Raw genomic sequence first — 18,485 nt, forward strand, 5'->3', positions numbered from 1 at the left:
TGGTATCAAAGAAAACTCTTTAAAACTGTCCTATACACTGACAAAGGAATGTAGCTTTCCCTAGACCCGTCCATAGAGTTTTTTTTTCTATTTTTACTCTTCTGTTCTTTATCGTTTGTATTTGTTTATTAAGAGGTTTTGTTTGTTTGAGTATTTTTTAAGGGAGGGGGGGGGGGGGGTACTACGCATAAAGTATAAAAAGATCTGTTACTTGAATCTGGTGTACATAAAACAATATAAATATAAGCTCTGTTCAACCGACATAAGTATTGATCAACACAAAACATAAAACATTGAAAGCAGAAAAGTCGGTAAAATAACAAACTTCAAGGAAATTCAAATTTAAATGTCCTCTTTTATCAAATGGCAAAATCAAAAGCTCAAACATGCCAATCTATTGGAAAACAACTATCATGTTCCTGCCACTTTGTACAGTATAAAACAAACAGACATAAGTAGAAATGTAAAGAAAGTGGGGTACATCAGTCAATATTGCCAAGCTGATGATATGGGGACGAAGTCCCCAATTACGGTAGAAAAATCAATGAAAAAAAAAAAAAAAAAAAAAATCTGGGAAAATTTCCCGAATTTTTCATTGTACTAATGAACTCAAAATCGTTAACGTTTTTTTTCAGATCTAGTTCCTGTTCCGGTTTTCCCGCATTTGCGCAGAAATCTGTCTTGTTTGCATGAGACTTTGATTTTTTTTTTTTTATATTTACCAGTCTAGTAAAACATAAGATTGGATCTCAATACAAATTCAATTTTAATAATTGTTTGATATGAAAAAAACGTTACGTTTCCTGATGAAAGCGTTTCTTTTGTTTACATCGAATATGACGTCATAACTTAAAGAACGTCACAGCTAATTCCCTAACAACAGAACCAAAATCGGGAACGTTACGTACGGTATTTCGGTTTCTTTTATCAACATGATTGAAGTAAGAAAATAATACATACAGACTTCGTCCCCATTCACAGGTTATGCCTGCCTCATATTAATCTTAACCACTGGATATTTAAATATTATTAGCAAAACTGGCACATCAATTTAGAGGCAAAGCGTATCGTATTTATGCAAACATGAAATGTAGAAAAATGACATGAATTCAGTTACTGTATAATAAGCACTAAAAAAGAAATGAGAAGCACATAATTTTTACTGAAAATTTTGCAAACGAAAATAAGTTCTCTGAAATTCTGAAAAAAAAATCTACATGTATATCTTAACAGAGACATATAATACAATGCATTTCAGTCTCTGATCTTAACTTGAGTGAGGATCTCAGTAAAATCAGTCATGATTTCAGAATGGGATTGGTGTCAATTCGAGTCGAAAATTTAATTTTTTCGTCGCTTGATGCCGTATCTATAATCAATATATATATATATGTTCCTTCTTGATATAACATTGATTATTTAGTTTACATTTGTAATAGCTAATCCATATCACGTTACAGACCATAGTACACATTTTCCGGAAATCCATTTGGGTTGCCCGGATTTAGTTTTGTATTTATATTAATGTTTCGTCTTTAATTTTTTTGGAATTTTATTTTTATATTTCGTTATCATATAATGTCATTAAAAGATTATAGTATATGAAAAAAATGTCTCAGGACAATTTCATTTTGTTTACTAAGACCACGTTAATTTAGCATCTCCATAGCAACGTTGTAAATGGACGGCCATTTGTTTTCGAAATGAAGCATCGCTCCAAATAATCATCTGACAGGACAAAACTAAATAACTAAGCGATAAAATGGCAACCCAAACCCAAACATTACGAAAGCCTGGATTTCAGCCAGCACGGAGACACGACTATCTGTATGGTTAGTTGTTTAAGTTGTAGAATGTAGTTGAATATGCGATATTACCGAAAAAAACAAAACAACAAAAAAACACTACAAAACAGCATCATAACGACATTCTTTTAACTTTCAAACATGTATAGGACTTTGTACTTTATGATTAGGGTTAATTCATTGTAAAGGTTAGTTCTAGGTTATGGTGAGAGCTAGTGTTTTGATTTTGTATGGGTATTAGCTATAGGGTTTGGAATTCTTTGACAAGGGTATGAATGCCCTTTAACTATAGGTATTAACTGACATTTTTGGCTACTGATATCGTCAAAATTGAAATCCTGATGTCCTGAATTTAAAGAAATTTAAATCTCGACATCCCGAAATTCGAAAAAAGAATTCCCATATTCCGAAAGGATAAATCCTGCAACCCTCAGCTTAAAAAACCCTATTCCAACGTCCCGAAAAAGGTCCTGCCCCTCCAATATTGTTTATTACCATTATGTTTTAAAAAAATGAACTTGATTAGTCAAAATTAATCAATCTTTTATTGTCTTACAAAAAGGTGTACAGTTTATTGTCATGCACCGAAATTTCAATCTTCAATCTTTGTCGTGATGACAGAGTAATCTCTCTCCGAAATTTACCGTCATTTGGCAAGATTTTTTCTGTTTTTCTTCATGAAGGTACCCCCATAACTACTATCTATCTCCCTGATCATAACCATAAATAACTGAACCCTAATCCTATTGAACACTTTAACAGGGATCCCTATATAGTAAATAGGGACTGTCATCTCAAATCCTATTCCCAGAAATGAAGAACTTGTGTGTCAAGTCTCTTGCTGTTGTAGTATTTAAGCGTCCTTTCATTAGGAGTTGTACCCAGTACTTTTACACTCTATAAATACTACTGAAAAGTACAGTCTGAATTCAGAAATATTGATATATAAGATTTTCATTGAATATATCAACAAATGTAACCTACAAAAAGGAATGTTCCAGTCGACATGAAAGATAATGATGATCATCTAAACCCCTGGTAATATATGAAATTTTAACTTGCCATAAGTTCTATGATTCATGTTAATGCTTTACCTTTTCAGATCCTTTACACGTGGTAGCCAGTGAACGAGATCATGCAAGAGCCACATTTAAATCGCACACCAGCACTGACAGGGTTGTAAGTATTTAATTTATATTTACAGTGATTGAAGTTGGACAAAAATATATCCATCTTAACAGTAAAAAATCAAAGCAAGGAGTAGAAGACTTTTTAGAAAAACTAAGAAATGTCTTTACAAATATTAAGAAACAAATTTAAAGAACAAGCACAAATGCAGATAAATGTGCTATCCTTCTTACACAAATAGATTGATATCATGCCCTTGTAAGAAAACTTATTAGTATTCGACAGAGTTAAGGAATAGAGTAGGTCGTAGTTTTTGTCGAGCCTGCAACTTTTGTTGCAGAAAGCTCGACATAGGGATAGTGATCTGGTGGCGACTATGGCAGCTATTGCGGCGGAGTTTGCTAACTTTTTAAAAGCTTTATATTTTAGAAGGTGGAAGACCTGGATGCTTCATACTTTGTATATAGATACCCCATGTTACGAAGTTTCCGTCAGTCACATGTCCAATGTTCTTGACCTCCTTTTCATGGTTCAGTGACCACTTGAAAAAAAAGTTCAGATTTTTTTGTAAAGTTGAATTCTCTCTTATTATAAGTAATAGAATAAATATATTTGTTATGTGCGTACCTTGCAAGGTCTTTATGCCCGTCAGACAGTTTTCACTTGACCTCGAATTCATTTCATGGATCAGTGAACAAGGTTAAGTTTTGGTGGTCAAGTCCATATCTCAGATACTATAAGCAATAGGGCTAGTATATTCAGTGTAACATTCAGGTGTACATGTCCATCTGGCAGGTGTCATCTGACCTTGACCTCATTTTCATGGTTCTGTGGTTATAGTTAAATTTTGTGTTTTAGTCTGTTTTTCTCATACTTTATGCAATAGGTCTACTATATTTGTTGTATGGAATGATTGTAAGGTGTACATGTCTAGCAGGCATATGTCATCTGACCTTGACCTCATTTTCAAGGTTCAGTGGTCAAAGTTTAGTTTTTGAGTTTTGGTCTTTTTATCTAATACTATATGCCATATGTCAACTATACATTTTGTGTATGAACATATTTTATGATCCATATGTCAGTCGCGCATGTTTTATTTGACAGTGACCTCATTTTCACGGTTCATTGCACAGTGTTAAGTTTTTGTGTTTTGGTCTATTTTTCTTGAACTATAAGTAATAGGTCAACTATATTTGTTGTATGGAAGCATTGTTAGCTGTACATGTCTGCCTGGCATGGTTCATCTGACCTTGACCTCATTTTCATGGTTCATTGGTCTTTGTTTAGTTATCTTGGTTAATATCAGAAAAGAAGATGTGGTAAGATTGCCAATGAGATAACTGTCCACAAGAGACCAAAATGACTCAGACATTAACAACTCTAGGTCATCATACGGCCTTCAACAATGAGCAAAGCCCATACCGCATAATGTTAAGTTTATGGGATAGTTGTAATAAAGCTTTATATTTAGGACTATCAACATAATATCAATGATCAGTAAAGAAGGCGAGACATTTCAGCATGTGCACTCTTGTTAATTATAACTTGTAATTTTATACAATTATAGTATATTTACCAAAGAAATAGTGTCCACAAAATATGTTTTTTTTGTTAATTATAACTTGTAATTTTATTCAATTATAGTATACTTACCAAAGAAATAGTGTCCACAAAATATGTTTTTTTTTTCAGAAAAGAGTCCCTTTGTACCCTACTATGTTCAGTGAACTACGACACCACCCCAGATTTCAGATGAGGTTGGATGTTACTGATCCTGTTCCTAAATTTATTTCAAGACAATGGAGAGGATATCAGAACCAAGCAAGAGAAGCCATGATTAGGCATACAACGTAAGGATGATATAAAACAAAGTTTGAATGTACCATGATAGGAGCTTATGAGTTAAACCTTCCAATGAAATTAAACTTCATGAAAGACTTAAAAATATTTGAATAATATGAGTGTTCTAAGGATATTTAAGAAATATAAAATTTGATGCCAAGATTTTTCTTCCTCATCCTATTCAAAACTGATACAAGGTTTCATTACAAGTTATATTTACCCTGATGCTATGAATTTGAACAACACAATAATTTTCATGGTGCCAGGATACGATTTGTAATTCCTTTTGAGAACTTTGAAAAAGTTAAAAATGAGAAAACTAGATAATTGGTAGGTTTAAAAAAGAAGTATGACCGAAATTGAAATCTATAATTACTTCAAATTATCATTTTTATTTGCCAAGAAATATAAACTTCAACTATAAATCCTTAATTATACTGAAATACACCAAAAGTAGTATTGATATGTTCAATTTTCTTTTATTTGTTTCAGATTTAACTTTGATCCATCCGTCCAAGTTCCTGCAAAAGCATATTCCTCAGCAGATGTAGGAGGAGCAGATAGATATAAATTCTTTAAAAGGTACGATTTATTGGTGTATGAATGAAAAGCAGGGTCTTTTTATTTTAAATTTAAGTTAGTCTGTGTACCTGAAATAAGAAAGCCTTCACTAAACAGAAAAAAAAAAATAATTTGCTCATTAAAAAGAAACATAAGTGACAATGAATTTCAGTTCTGCAAGGCTTTAAATTTGAAAGAAATCCAGTTTTCATCAGATTTTAAGATGTAAACAAATTGTTGCTTTTTTCTAGGCCTATTATTCCATTTTTACAACAAATACCACCAGAAGTATTACTAGCCACAGCCAGACAAGATCCGTTGGCAGCACAAGAACAACTGAGAGTAGAAAGGGCACCTACACCACCTACCAAAAATATGATGACACAAACAGACTATAGGGACTCTGAGGCCCAAACAGATCCTTATACACCAGAATATGTTGTTAGACCTGGGTCAGCACCAGAGTTACTCACATTGGCCACTCTCAGCCATGGTATGTAGCATTGATTACACTTAATATGGAGACGACAGCTTAATGGTTTAAATTTGTATCTACTTAATCAATTTAGTGTATTCTAAAGATACCTTTGACATCGGTAGCACTTTAATACTAGTCAGGAAACTTGTAAGAAACTCAACACTTTCAGCATTTTAAATTTTTCTTGGAAAGTGCAGTTCAGTCCAGTAAACTGGACTAATTTATCAGAACAATTGTCCACTATAGTTCAGAAGACCTTTTGGAACCAATAATATATTCTGCTTTCAACAAATTTGAAGTGAATGTCCTGATTATGTATCTTTTAAAAGCTTACAATTTTTTTTTTTAAACAACTTTTTTTTTATAAAGAATACATTTATAATAGTATATTAATACATGTACCACAATTTCTGAGGAACAGCAAACAATGTGTTATATTTTATTCCATGTGTTTATTTTTATTCAGGAAGGGGATTACCAGCTGGATTGGCAGAAGTAGAAATGATTGAGAGAGCCAGAGCCAAACGAGCATGGGAGGCAACTCTTCCCCCACTAAGTGATGTCTCACAGCTGGACAAAAGGAGGAAGATGATGGATGAGATGGAAAGAAAAGAATGGACGTTGAGAGAACAAGAAATAGAAAAGTTAATATTATTCTACTATAATTATAGATTATCGTTGATCATCTCAACAAGATTGATTTTCTCACTTGAGCCGGTACGGCGATGGTGAGAAAAGCAATCGAGTTGAGATGACCAATGATCATCTGTTTATCGCTATTTTACCTATGGCGACGTTGTCAATTTCATGTCAATTTCATTAGCAAAGCCACGTGCCTCCTTAGTTTCTAGCGATAATTTTTCATCTCAAGCCAAAAGCATGATACGAAAAATTATCACAAAAAAAAAAGATCAAAGGAAAAATGCACAAAATAGCAATAATATTATGATTGATCAAGCATTCTTGTGATCTAAATTAACAACTATTTAAGACCTCATTTAACTATATAAAGTGGTAATTTTAGTGTTCATTTTTCAACTATTTAAGAAATAATTTTAAGACAAAAACATAGAATTTTTAGCAAAAGAACAAACTACCAGCATTGAATGAGTAAGAAGATTGTTTTATAGACTGTCTACTATTAAACCATAGTTTGTTGCACTAAAACATAGTTATCGTTGGTTTTAAAATAATTTAAAATATAAGGAAACTAAAATAAAATAAGCCTTATATGCCAGCCGGCATTAAGAGGATTAGTTAGTTAGTTAGTTAAAATAAAATAAACTCAATTCAATATCCAATTCTTAATACATAAGTTGCCAAACTGGCCAAGTCAGAGTAACTGGAGTTATAAGATACTCATTTTTTAACATTTTTAGTTACTATGAGAGGATAATCATTATTATAATTCATTTCTAGGCTGCAGGAAGCAAGATTAGAGGTTTTGAAACAACTGCTGAAAAAGAGAGAAGAAAATCATGCAGAGCTGAATATAAAGAGATTAGATAAATTATGGTAAGAGGATATGAAAGCTATTAGGTCCTTTGGAAAATGGAGAAAAAAGATATGAATTATGATCATGATAAATTAGCCAAGGATAAAGCTTGTATTGGCTCACATAAAATATATTTTAGATTTTCATCTTCTTCAATAGAAATATTGGTATGAAAGTAGGAATTATAGATTTTTTGTCTATAAATGGAATTTTAAAGCAATATTTAGCAACATAATTACAGTAAGATAGAAATCATATTATATTCAATTCCCTACTGTCAAAATTGAGTTACATATAATTGATAACTTTTCAGGTCAAAGAAACAGAAAGAAAAAGAGGCCAAAATAAAGAAAATAAGAAATGAACACATAAAAAGTAAGCGCATTACATTATCACTTTTATGCATATGAGTAAGTTGTTGGTTTTATTTTTTTTAGGCTAAGGGATTGTTGTAAAAAGTTAGACTAAGAATCAAAACTTTCTTATCAAATACTCTGTTTTGAGGAAAAAAAATCCAATGGTGGTAATTAGTTTTCTTGATCTGAAATTGAATTTAGCTTGAAAGAAATTCGTGATTTGTGATCTGACTTTTTGAATACTTATCCAAAGTGGCACCTCTGAGGGAGGAATGCTATTTTATGACTATAGACAACCAATCAGAACAGATATCATAAACTGTTGTAATGTTGCTTTGACATGGAACATTCATGAAATTTTGTCTATAAATATTTCCAAGCTGCACTCAGAAATAACTGATGAGAAACACCATTTAATTCCATTCCTAAAGCTGGGACACTCAATGTATGTAACAAGTATACAAACAATTGATGAAAATTGTTAAAACCTCTTCTTAATGCTAGTTTTGATGACTATTAGAGTGACTACTTTTTTTTGCAGCCATAAGAAAGCTGACTGGTAAAAGAGCCAAAGTAGAAGGAAAATTGGAGAGAAGAGATGTGATTCAGGATTTCTCTAATTATGGTTCCCAAACCTATGCACCACTTACAAGAATAGGAATGTTCTTAGACAGGGGATCAGAACAATTTGTTGTCAAGAGTAAACATCTTAGTACATACCAAGGTTAGTGTTTTTATTCCCTAAATAGCACAAGTAATGATAATGCAATATTTTAAGAAATTCTTTATATGAGCGTTAAATAATAGACTAGAAATACTGGTATGAATCCTTTGTTTGTAAACACACCCCCCTCCCTCCAAAAAAAATGAAATAAACTAAAAACTTGTTATATAATACAGTTTCTGTCAGCATAAATTTTCTGTATCAATCTTATTTAAAAACACTTATATTCAGTATTTTGATCATGGTTATAGTATTATTGTTTTTGCTTATTCAGGTCTTCTAGAATTAGAAGCATCACTACCAGACTTTGTAACAAACCCCAGAATTAAAGCTCCCAAACCTAGAACTGGTGTAAAAGCTGGATTTATCAAGAGGAAAGATAGACAGGAAAATGAACTCAAAGATATGTATCAAGTGAGTGGAAAGTATATTTTGAATTACATTAACCATCAAGTGCAAAACAAATAAAAACAAAATGTTCAATAATTTCATGCTTCTAACATGCATTTCTGGATTTAAAAAAACCATCATGTTGAATGCTTAATTATTTGAAATCTGAGTATGTGTAAGAACAAAAACAGTTGAAGAGCTTTATGACTAAAAAATACATGACACATTTACAAACCTAAATTACATGCTAGCTTCAGTGCATTGACACTTTAATTGTATTTATTTTCAGACTATTAAATATGAACAAACCAAAGGTGAAGATCAACCTAAACCACTGAGGTTTCTACAGAAGATTGAGAAACCAATTCCTAGACCTCCCACACCATCTGTGGATGTTCCTTCTGAGGTAAGTTAATCAGTATATGAGTAAGTTCACTTTGATTGATAAACTATGTATAACACAGTCTATATTATGCACAGAACAAAAGCTTTACAAGGGGAGATAACTCTGGTAATATGGTTGATAAAAAGATATCTGTCTTTATTCTCTGATGGTAATTTACAGAAGCTATCTTCCTTATTTTATTTTATGATTTTATCATTTAGTTTACTTCAGTTGTTTTTAAAAATAGTGTAAAATTCTAGCAAATATGAAAAATTGCACAACTTGTAACATATAAGCAATTCAAAACTTTTTAAAAATTAACATTTAAATAACATAAATACTGAGTATAAAAATGTTATCTGATTTTTGGTTTGAAGTCACATAATAGGTATCTTAAGGACAGTTTTATAACAGGTATTTTTTTCGTTGTTTAGGAAGAAGAAGAAAGGGAACTTGCTACCATATTCTTGCAGCAAGTTATCAGAGGGCGAGCTATACAGAACATGGTAAGTTCAGTCATGAATTTATATCACATTGTTCTATGATAACATACAAAATATATATTTAAATCTGTTTCTTAAAAACTCCTAAAATCAATTTTCTTTTTGCAAAAAAATGTATTTAATGAATAATAGCATATTAAATGGCATTCAGCAAGATTGATAAAAAATATTACACGAATTTATACTCAATTTGAAATTTTGTGTGCTATAAATTTCTTGAAATAACATTTGAAAATTATAAGGTTGATTGGTTGATAGATTTATTACACATCATCAACATACAATGTCTATGCCAAGTCGAGAACAAATTTTCAAAATAACCTTTTCCATAGGTAATTTAATCCATTATCATTGTCATATTTGGCAATTTTGTAGATATTTGAGGGTAAAGAAAAGAGAATGGAACTAATCAAGGAATTAAGAAGTACACATGCCTTACAAGATGCTGAACATGCCATGAAACTTCAGGAGAAACAGGCTACATTAGCTCTACAGAGACAGAGAAGGTTACATGAACACAAGGTAAAATACAGTCAGCTACTCTGGCGCTGGACTTACTATTATCAATCACAACTTGACAAAATTTTCAAGTCAGGGGTCATGAAATGTTAACTAAAGCAAATTGAACTCAATTGAGAGTTGTTTGAATAATTTATATAAAAGTATTCAACTTTTGTGTTGTATCAATACATTGAAATTCCTTAGAAAACTCGTAATGATATGAAATATATTAAATATGTAAATATAGAAATTGAATATTGAATTTAACCCTGAAAAAGTACGAAAACATGAGTGTGATTACTGGTAGATTTACAACATTATTGATATTTAGAGTTACTGTAATATTTTTCAAATTTTTTAATTGCATATGAAATATCAGAATGGTACTGCACCCCAAAGTCTTTCATATCCTCATGATGAGTTATTTCCCTTTAGTTATTCACATTTACTGTCAGACACATGGTGGGAATCTGGCACTGTTTATCATGTCATCTTTTCTCTAGTCATGGTTGTCGTGAAAATTTACCTTTTAATTAAATTTTCTCATGCAATCTCATTTATTATTAATTAACAATCTGTCCTAATGATTAAAGACTTTTATTTTATCCAATAAACCTTATCGCCATCTTCTCATAAAATATTACATTATTTATCTATTTCTTGTGTACAATGTGTTTGTGAAAGATTGAATATTTTGGAGATTGTTTTTTGTTTAGGAATTCTTGGTTGATGAAGCACTTAGTCAGATGGAGGGAGCCAGTCTTGGAGATATGGCTGATTTCTTAAGTAAAGAATTGATAAGACTTCAGGAGGAGAGAAGAATTCATGCTTTCTCAATGTTAGCAGAAAGACAAAGAAGAATAAGAGAAGCTGAAGAAAGTGGGCGTCGCCAAGTAGAAGAGAGACGAAGAAGAGAGGAGGATGAAATTTTCAAACAGGTAAATTTCAGTGTCACAGTTGACAAATAATTTTATTTGCATGTAGACATGGAAATAAGTAAAGTTATTCCTGCTTCTCAAGATAATTTTGGTACATACATATACAATAGGTATGGAAAATACTGTTACTTAACAATGCATCCTAATTGTTGTTAAACAACACGTCTACTTTGATTATAAATAACATCCTTTTGAAAAACCATCTACTCACCTAGCATGCAGAAATTATACACCTGCGATTTTTACACAGAATAAGATCATCATACTTAATTTTTTGGGTTTTATCCAGACAAGTTGATGAATCTAATTCCATGATGCTTACCTTAGCCACACTATATTTCATTATATCCATTGTTATGAGTAGATGATATACTGAAATGCCTTAGTCTATTTGTTCTTTTGTGATTAACTTGCAAATTACTCTTATTTTGTATTTTCAAATGAAATAATAATTGTTTTGGAAGTTCGTATTGTTGAGTTATACTGTGGCAATTTTAATAAGTAAGAAGAAACTGAATTGTTTCTGTTTGAATTACAGGTTGTTAAAGTACACCAGAACAGCGTTCAGACTTATTTAGAGGACATTATCATGGGTTCAGTAGATAACACTGCAGACTTACAGGCCAGATCAGAAATCATGGAGACTGCAGACAAGATTAATGATATTGCTTATGATATAGAGGATAAGTAAGTATAGACAGCTCAAGTCGTGCAGACAGTTGGAACAATAAATAATTTTATAACCCACTCTGTTATCACATTGGTTGTCTGTTAGTACCTTCTTCCAAAAAGAGTATTTTTTTCACACCTTTCAGAATTACCGTATAGCAGGTTATTTTCGCAGGGTGTAAATTTTCGTTTATTTTTGCAGATAGAATAAAACCGCTATAATAAATTCCACCAATTAAAACGATCACATGCAAAGGTATTGATAATAGTTTTGAATTCGCCAAAATATTTCGTATATCTTATTCAATAAAATTTGTGAAATTTTCTATCTGCAATAATAATCCGTTATACGGTATTTGGTGAACATCATGGCAGTAACGAGTTGTAAGATGTAAGCACTTTTTTAATTCGCAAGACACCTTCTTTGTTTGAAGATACTTTAAGTTTTTATATATTGTTTACTCTTTTTTTTTCCAGGAGAACTCAATTAGATTCTGAAGAAATAGTAGCTGATCTTGTACATTGCTTCCTGATACCAGAAGTACAAAAAACAACAATGAGAGAAAAAGGTAATTAATACATTCCAAATTAGAATTTTGAGGATGAAAAAAAAACACTCAAGTTAATACCGAGCTTTCCAATGAAATTTGACTTTGAGTTTTGTAAATGACACATGCTGCTGAACAAAATGAAACTTATATAATACTTCAATCATAGCTGGAACAAAACAATATTTCTCTGTTGCTGTAACAATCCCTCATAGATTACTTGTTGGAAGACTTCCCTTTAGTGGATAAAAATTACATGTAGGGTTGTCAAAAGGAAATGATAAAATACCACTAAATTGCAAACACTTCAGTAAACTGCAACTTTTATTGGTCCATATGTTCATAGAGCTTTTCCTGCAGTACCTCTATTTTTATGCCCCTTTTATGGGCATTATGTTTTCTGGTCTGTGCGTCCGTCCGTTCATCTGTAAGTTCGTCCGTTCGTTTGTCTGTCCGTCTGTTTGTTCTGCTTCAGGTTAAAGTTTTTGGTCCATGTTAAAATTTTTGGTCGAGGTAGTTTTTGATGAAGTTGAAGTCCAATCAACTTGAAACTTAGTAAACTTGTTCCCTATGATATGATCTTTCTAATTTTAGAGATTGAATGCCATTTTCACGGTCCACTGAACATAGAAAATGATAGTGCGGATGGGGCATCTGTGTACTTGGGACACATTCTTGTTTATTATGACTGAATGCTTTATAACTTTTAAGTGATAATCCTAGGGTCAAAAGATATCCTTTAGTTCCAAACTTCTTTATTGACATTCTAATGTTTGACAGTATTCTGAGGTAAACATGATATCTTTCATGTTTTAATGACAACACTGTAAGTTACATATAGTCTTTAATGATGATAATATTAGTTGGAAAAAAAACTTATAGAATGTATTTAAACCCATTATTATCATAGTAAAACTAAAATTTAAAATTGTATTGTAACAAAAATGTATAAAATTTCTTGTTTCTTTTACAGTAAAAAGATCACAAAGAAAATATCTGATAGCAGCACACAATGAAATCAACAAAGATGCTGAAAACACAATCAGTATGAATGCTAAAGCACCAAAATCGGAACAGCCAAAATAAGACGAAAAATGAAAAAGCTAGCTCATCTTTAAAATAAAAATCTAAATGAAAATTATTTACAAATTAGAAAACTCTACAAAAATTAAGATGTGAAGAGTATATGGGCTTGTATGAGTTTGCAATAATTGGAAGTACGAGAGTGGAGATGTAGTATTTCTCTGTGATATGCACTGCCAGCTGTATATCATTAAATTATGTGTCTTATCATGAAAAAACTGTCATCAATCTGTTTGAAAATTACATTCCAAAAGTTTATGTTAATTTTTATTTATTTTTCATGCTTATTGTTTTTTTACTTGTTGTGGTCAGCTGACTTGAAATATCAATAAATGACCTTGAAATAAGGTTTACCTAGGTCAAAGTGTGATGCTGCCACATGTTTAAGTTCTGTACTTATATAACTTATGCTTAATTCTACAACAATCAACACATCTCTAGTGTGATTCTTTTATTTTCAAGCGAACCAATTTTTGTGGATTTAAGAAAAAAAAACATTTTTGAGGAAATTTGATTTCATTGTTTTGGTTTGTAATTTGTTATCACATTTAAATTCATGTGTCACCTGTGCCCACAACAATTGGTATCCACAGTATCAAATTTGAAGAAAGATGTGAACACAGCTTGGCAATTAATTTAACACATTCTAATAATATTAGATAAGTCATTTGCCAACTTGTGTCAAGAAATTATCTTACAAAAGTTCTCTTTTGCTTAATTGTTACCTAAAGTTGTATATCAGAAAAGATGAGATGTGTTTTATAGACTGGAGATTATACCAGTTTTTAAGGGAGATAACTCTAGATATTTTTAAATTGTTCATGAAAAGACTTAAATTTTATCTGTGATATTTATTTATAGATTTATGTAAATAAAATGAATTATATATTTCTGGTTCTTTAAAAAGTCGTGAGAATATTTGATCATGAGAATAAAGAATTATATACTTTGTTTGTATTATCTTTACAAAGGCAGTTTTGTTTCAAGATTCTATTATTCAATATGTTCATACCAAATAGTGTTTCATATGGGGTTTGTTTCACCTGTGTCAAAATGAGTGAAATATTCTTATAAAGCTTTATATTTCAGAAGTAGAAATACATGGATGCTTCAAACCTTGTATACACATGCCTTATATTGCTAAATTTTTGTCAATCGTTCTTTGGTTCCTTTTCATGGTTCAGAAAATGGCTAGTTTGTGCCTGGTGAAATACTCAACTATTATGAGTAACAGGATAATTATTTTTGGTATATAGCATTCTTTTAAGGTCTACATATCCCTGAAATAGGGAATTACCTGACTTCAGCCTCATTTCATGTATCAGTGATCAAGGTAAAGTGTTCACGGTGAAGTCTTATATCTTAGATCCTAGAAGCAATCTGTCTACTATAATTGATATATGGTGTTTATGTTGACATGACATGATTAGTTGGTTGCATACGATGGTTCAGACCTACTTTTAAGATGACTGATTGACCATCTATTACATAATCAAAACAAGCATTCTGAAAGTATACACAGCAATACAAAGCCCCCTACCAGTTAATATTATCACACCAAAACAAAATTCTAATTTGATCTGAAACTTGTCATGATAACACTAAATACCAATTCTTCAAGCAAAGAAAACTGAATATTTTAGTGAACTTACGGTCCATGGACCATATGTCTGAACAAAATCGTAAGAACAGAACATAACTCGAACTTAATTTGTCACTTGCAATGATGAAAATATATACCAAATATCAAATCAATATATTCAAGAATGAAGAAAAAAAGTGTGGAAAACAGATATACCCAAATGATGGATGAACAGACGGACATAGTACAAACCTAGAGTCCCTTTTGACTTTGTCGGAAGGGGACTTATAAAACAATTTTGCTGATTTCTTTTTGCTGCTCATTTCTTGATTTATCTGCAGAATGCATAAAAACATTGACCAATGAGTAAATGTAATTGATGGGTTGTCCTTTTATTGCTGATTATAGTATTTTAAAAGTTATTGTGAGCCTGCCACTTCTGTCACAGAAAGCTCCATACAGATAGTGATCAGGTAACATTAACAAACTACTTTAAAGCTGTATATTTTAGAAGGTGGAAAACCTGGATGCTACATACTTTGTTAATAGATGTCTTATGTTATGAAGTTTCCGTCTGTCATTTGTCCATTGACTTTGGCCTCATGGTGCAGTGACTTCTTGAGGAAGATTTTTTGTAATGTTAATTACTCTCTAATTAACTATATCTTTAAGGAAGCTGGCTTGACATGTTTTGGATATTTTCGTCAGATTTTCGGAATCCTCTGGTTTTATCCATTTGAATGCCTTGAAAAAATTTGCCCGGTGACCCCCATTTTTCTTTTTGAAAATCTTTTACATGTATAATGATAAGCCATCTGTAAAAGTCTTATAAAATTTACATTTTAACAGTTTTTGAGAACTACAATTTGTCAATGATAAAGCTATGAAAAGTCAAGAGAGAAATTTTTCCCGCCAAAATTTCAATGGCTCATATCTCGAAAACAAGCAAGGTGACCTATATATTTTTTTTGCTCTTTGGATTCCTTTATCAATTCCCTATCAATATAAACTAGTGCTTTGAAAAGTTAATTACTTTGAAACTGAGAAGCGAACTTCCTTAATATGTCTATAACAATATTTAATGCATAGACTGATTGTAAGATGTACTTGTCTGTCTGGCATGGTTCATCTGACCTCATTTTCATGATTCATTTATCAATTTTTGTTTTCCTTGTGAAGTTCATTTGTTAGAAGCTATAAGCAATGTGTCAACTTTATTTGGTGTGTGGAATGATTGTAAGGTGTAATGTATTTTCAGTTTGTTTTATCTGAACTTTACCTAATTTTCCAGGATTAAGTTAATTTTATGTGATACTAAGCTTTATATTTATCAACATAAAATCAATGGTCAGTAAAGCAGGCGAGACATTCCAGCATGTGCACTTTTGTTTTTGTTTATTATTGTGTTAATACTTGTTTTCTGCTGCCTCACTGTCACTAATTCAAAGGTTTGATCGGGCACACACAAACATGTCTAACCCTGCTGCCTCACTGTCACTAATTGAAAGGTTTGATCGGGCACACACAAACATGTCTAAACCTGCTGCACTCCATATATGTCAGGAGCCTGTAACAGTGATTGTTGTTTGTTTCAGTATATCATATTCGTTTTTCTTAAAAATCACATAACATTTGGTTGAGGCAAACTTAAGAGGGAAAGAAAACAAAAAATTCAACATCTTTTCCATTTGTAAAGGAACATAACTTTAAAATGGTAAAAGTGTCACCACCAAAATTCAAACTTGATCTGTGTTTTGTGAAAATAAGCATTGTGTATAAATTTTATAATATTTGGTTGAGGCAACCTAAAGTGAGAGGAGGAAAACGAAAAAAATTTTTGATTTGCTAAATTTTATCCATTTGTAGAGGGCACAACTCTAGAAAGGTGAAATCGATGCCAACAAAATTAAAATGTGATCTGTATTTTGGGGTTATAAGTATTACTTTTAAGATTCATTCCATTTGTTTGAGGCAAAATAAAGTAAGAGAATGAAAATCAGCATTTTTTTTTCATTTGTAAAGAGGATTACTCTAGAACTAAATGCCACCAAAATTCAAAGTTGATGTGTGTTTCGTGCTTATTAGCATTGTGTATAGGTTCCAAAAATTTTGGTAAAGGCAAGATAGTTAGAGAATTGAAACAAATTTCGAGACAAGCTTACAGATGGACTGCGGAACAGACAGACAGACAAGGGTAAAACTTCATTCAGCCTCTGCTATGGCAGGGCATATAATTTCTGGCTTTTCAAACATAAATGTGCTATAGTCATACAAATAGTCTTAAGTCCATTTAGAAATATATATATTATTTATTTGATAAAATAGAGTAAAAAGACCCTCGTCCATTTTGAGTAAAATCTGATAAAATATTTTTGATGTCCTGGACTTCCTTGACATTCTTAGGAGGCTCAGTAGCTGAAGTCTTAGATATTTTTCCTTTCACATGTGAAGGTATTAAAGGTTGAGGATTTCGCCAAACTGTTGGCATTAAACAGGTTCCTGCTGGTCGAACCATCTGAAAAATAATATATAAAGAGCTTAGTTTCAATGGATTTTAAAATTATTTAAGGAGCAATTTATGAAAAAGTAATATCTATACAAAGTGAGTGCCACTTTTCTATGTATTGTGTGTCCCGCTGCCTGCAAAAAAACAAAGGAAAAAAGAAAGAACATTTTTCATGAAAACAAAATATTTTGTATTTGACAACGCTTAAATTTAGCAACTTAATATATATGTAACACTCCCAAACGTGTCCATCACCCCAAACGTGTCTATTAACCCCAAACGTGTCCATATTATTCAATATAGCCCAAACATGTCATTGCCCCAAAAACGTGTCCGATAATTGTTATTCGCCCAAATGAGTCCACTTTTTAACGCCAGAATATCTCACATCTCAGCGCTAATACACGTAGGTCCAAAATGACATTGATAACTTTTGATTGAAATTGCTTATTGTCCAGTTGCAAGTATTTCATGCTCATTTAGAGAAAACATAGATTTAAATAGTTTTAGTACAATTGAATTTTAAAATCGTTTACTTTGTTAATTAGTTTGTACTAATAAACTCTGATGATGCTTTTATATTAATCCGAATATTGCACGGCGGGCTTTCAGCAGAATTGACTTCCTTTTCTCAACTTTGGTATTGTAAAAGCTCTTCAAATCATAAACTGGTTGTCAGGTGTTTTTTTTTTAATAAATTTTAGGTTTCGAGCATCACTAAAGACACACGAACAAGAGACATAACGTCAAGTGTCAAATATTTCATGCATTATTTGAACAATATTATGTTAGCAAAAATACATTTGTCCTTTCAGGCCTTTTATGGCTGCTTATGCGATATAGGCTTTACTCATTGTTAAAGGCCGTCCAATGACCTATAGTTGTTAGTTTATGTGTCAGTTGGTCTTTTGTGGAGAATCGTCTCATTGGCAATCACACCACATCTTCGTTTTTATACTGTAGATAGGTTCTATTATCATACCAGGAATTG

The 18,485-nt window shown here is 31.6% G+C and overlaps 2 protein-coding genes across 3 annotated transcripts in view; one reads left to right on the forward strand and one right to left on the reverse strand.

Annotated features, from left to right (window-relative positions):
- Positions 1 to 1,660: 1,660 nt before the first annotated feature.
- LOC143080862 (cilia- and flagella-associated protein 91-like) lies at positions 1,661 to 13,664 on the forward strand. The gene is made up of 17 exons (XM_076256961.1): positions 1,661 to 1,832; positions 2,908 to 2,984; positions 4,626 to 4,783; positions 5,268 to 5,357; positions 5,588 to 5,829; positions 6,281 to 6,458; positions 7,234 to 7,329; positions 7,623 to 7,684; positions 8,207 to 8,389; positions 8,664 to 8,803; positions 9,069 to 9,185; positions 9,599 to 9,670; positions 10,043 to 10,189; positions 10,885 to 11,106; positions 11,645 to 11,793; positions 12,253 to 12,344; positions 13,297 to 13,664. Exons 1-17 carry the CDS (start codon positions 1,763 to 1,765, stop codon positions 13,407 to 13,409), a joined length of 2,208 nt encoding a protein of 735 aa, XP_076113076.1. The 5' UTR covers positions 1,661 to 1,762; the 3' UTR covers positions 13,410 to 13,664.
- Positions 13,665 to 17,277: 3,613 nt separating this feature from the next.
- Positions 17,278 to 18,485, reverse strand: part of LOC143080863 (uncharacterized) — a 33,158-nt gene continuing 31,950 nt past the window's right edge. For both annotated transcript variants that reach the window (XM_076256964.1, XM_076256963.1), the window contains exon 9: positions 17,278 to 17,503. In XM_076256964.1, the coding sequence (XP_076113079.1) occupies positions 17,294 to 17,503 (210 nt within the window). In that variant the 3' untranslated portion in view covers positions 17,278 to 17,293. The remainder of the gene's footprint in view (positions 17,504 to 18,485) is intronic.

The sequence above is a fragment of the Mytilus galloprovincialis genome, chromosome 6 (genome assembly GCF_965363235.1).
Source record: "Mytilus galloprovincialis chromosome 6, xbMytGall1.hap1.1, whole genome shotgun sequence".
Taxonomy (NCBI): Eukaryota; Metazoa; Mollusca; class Bivalvia; order Mytilida; family Mytilidae; genus Mytilus; species Mytilus galloprovincialis.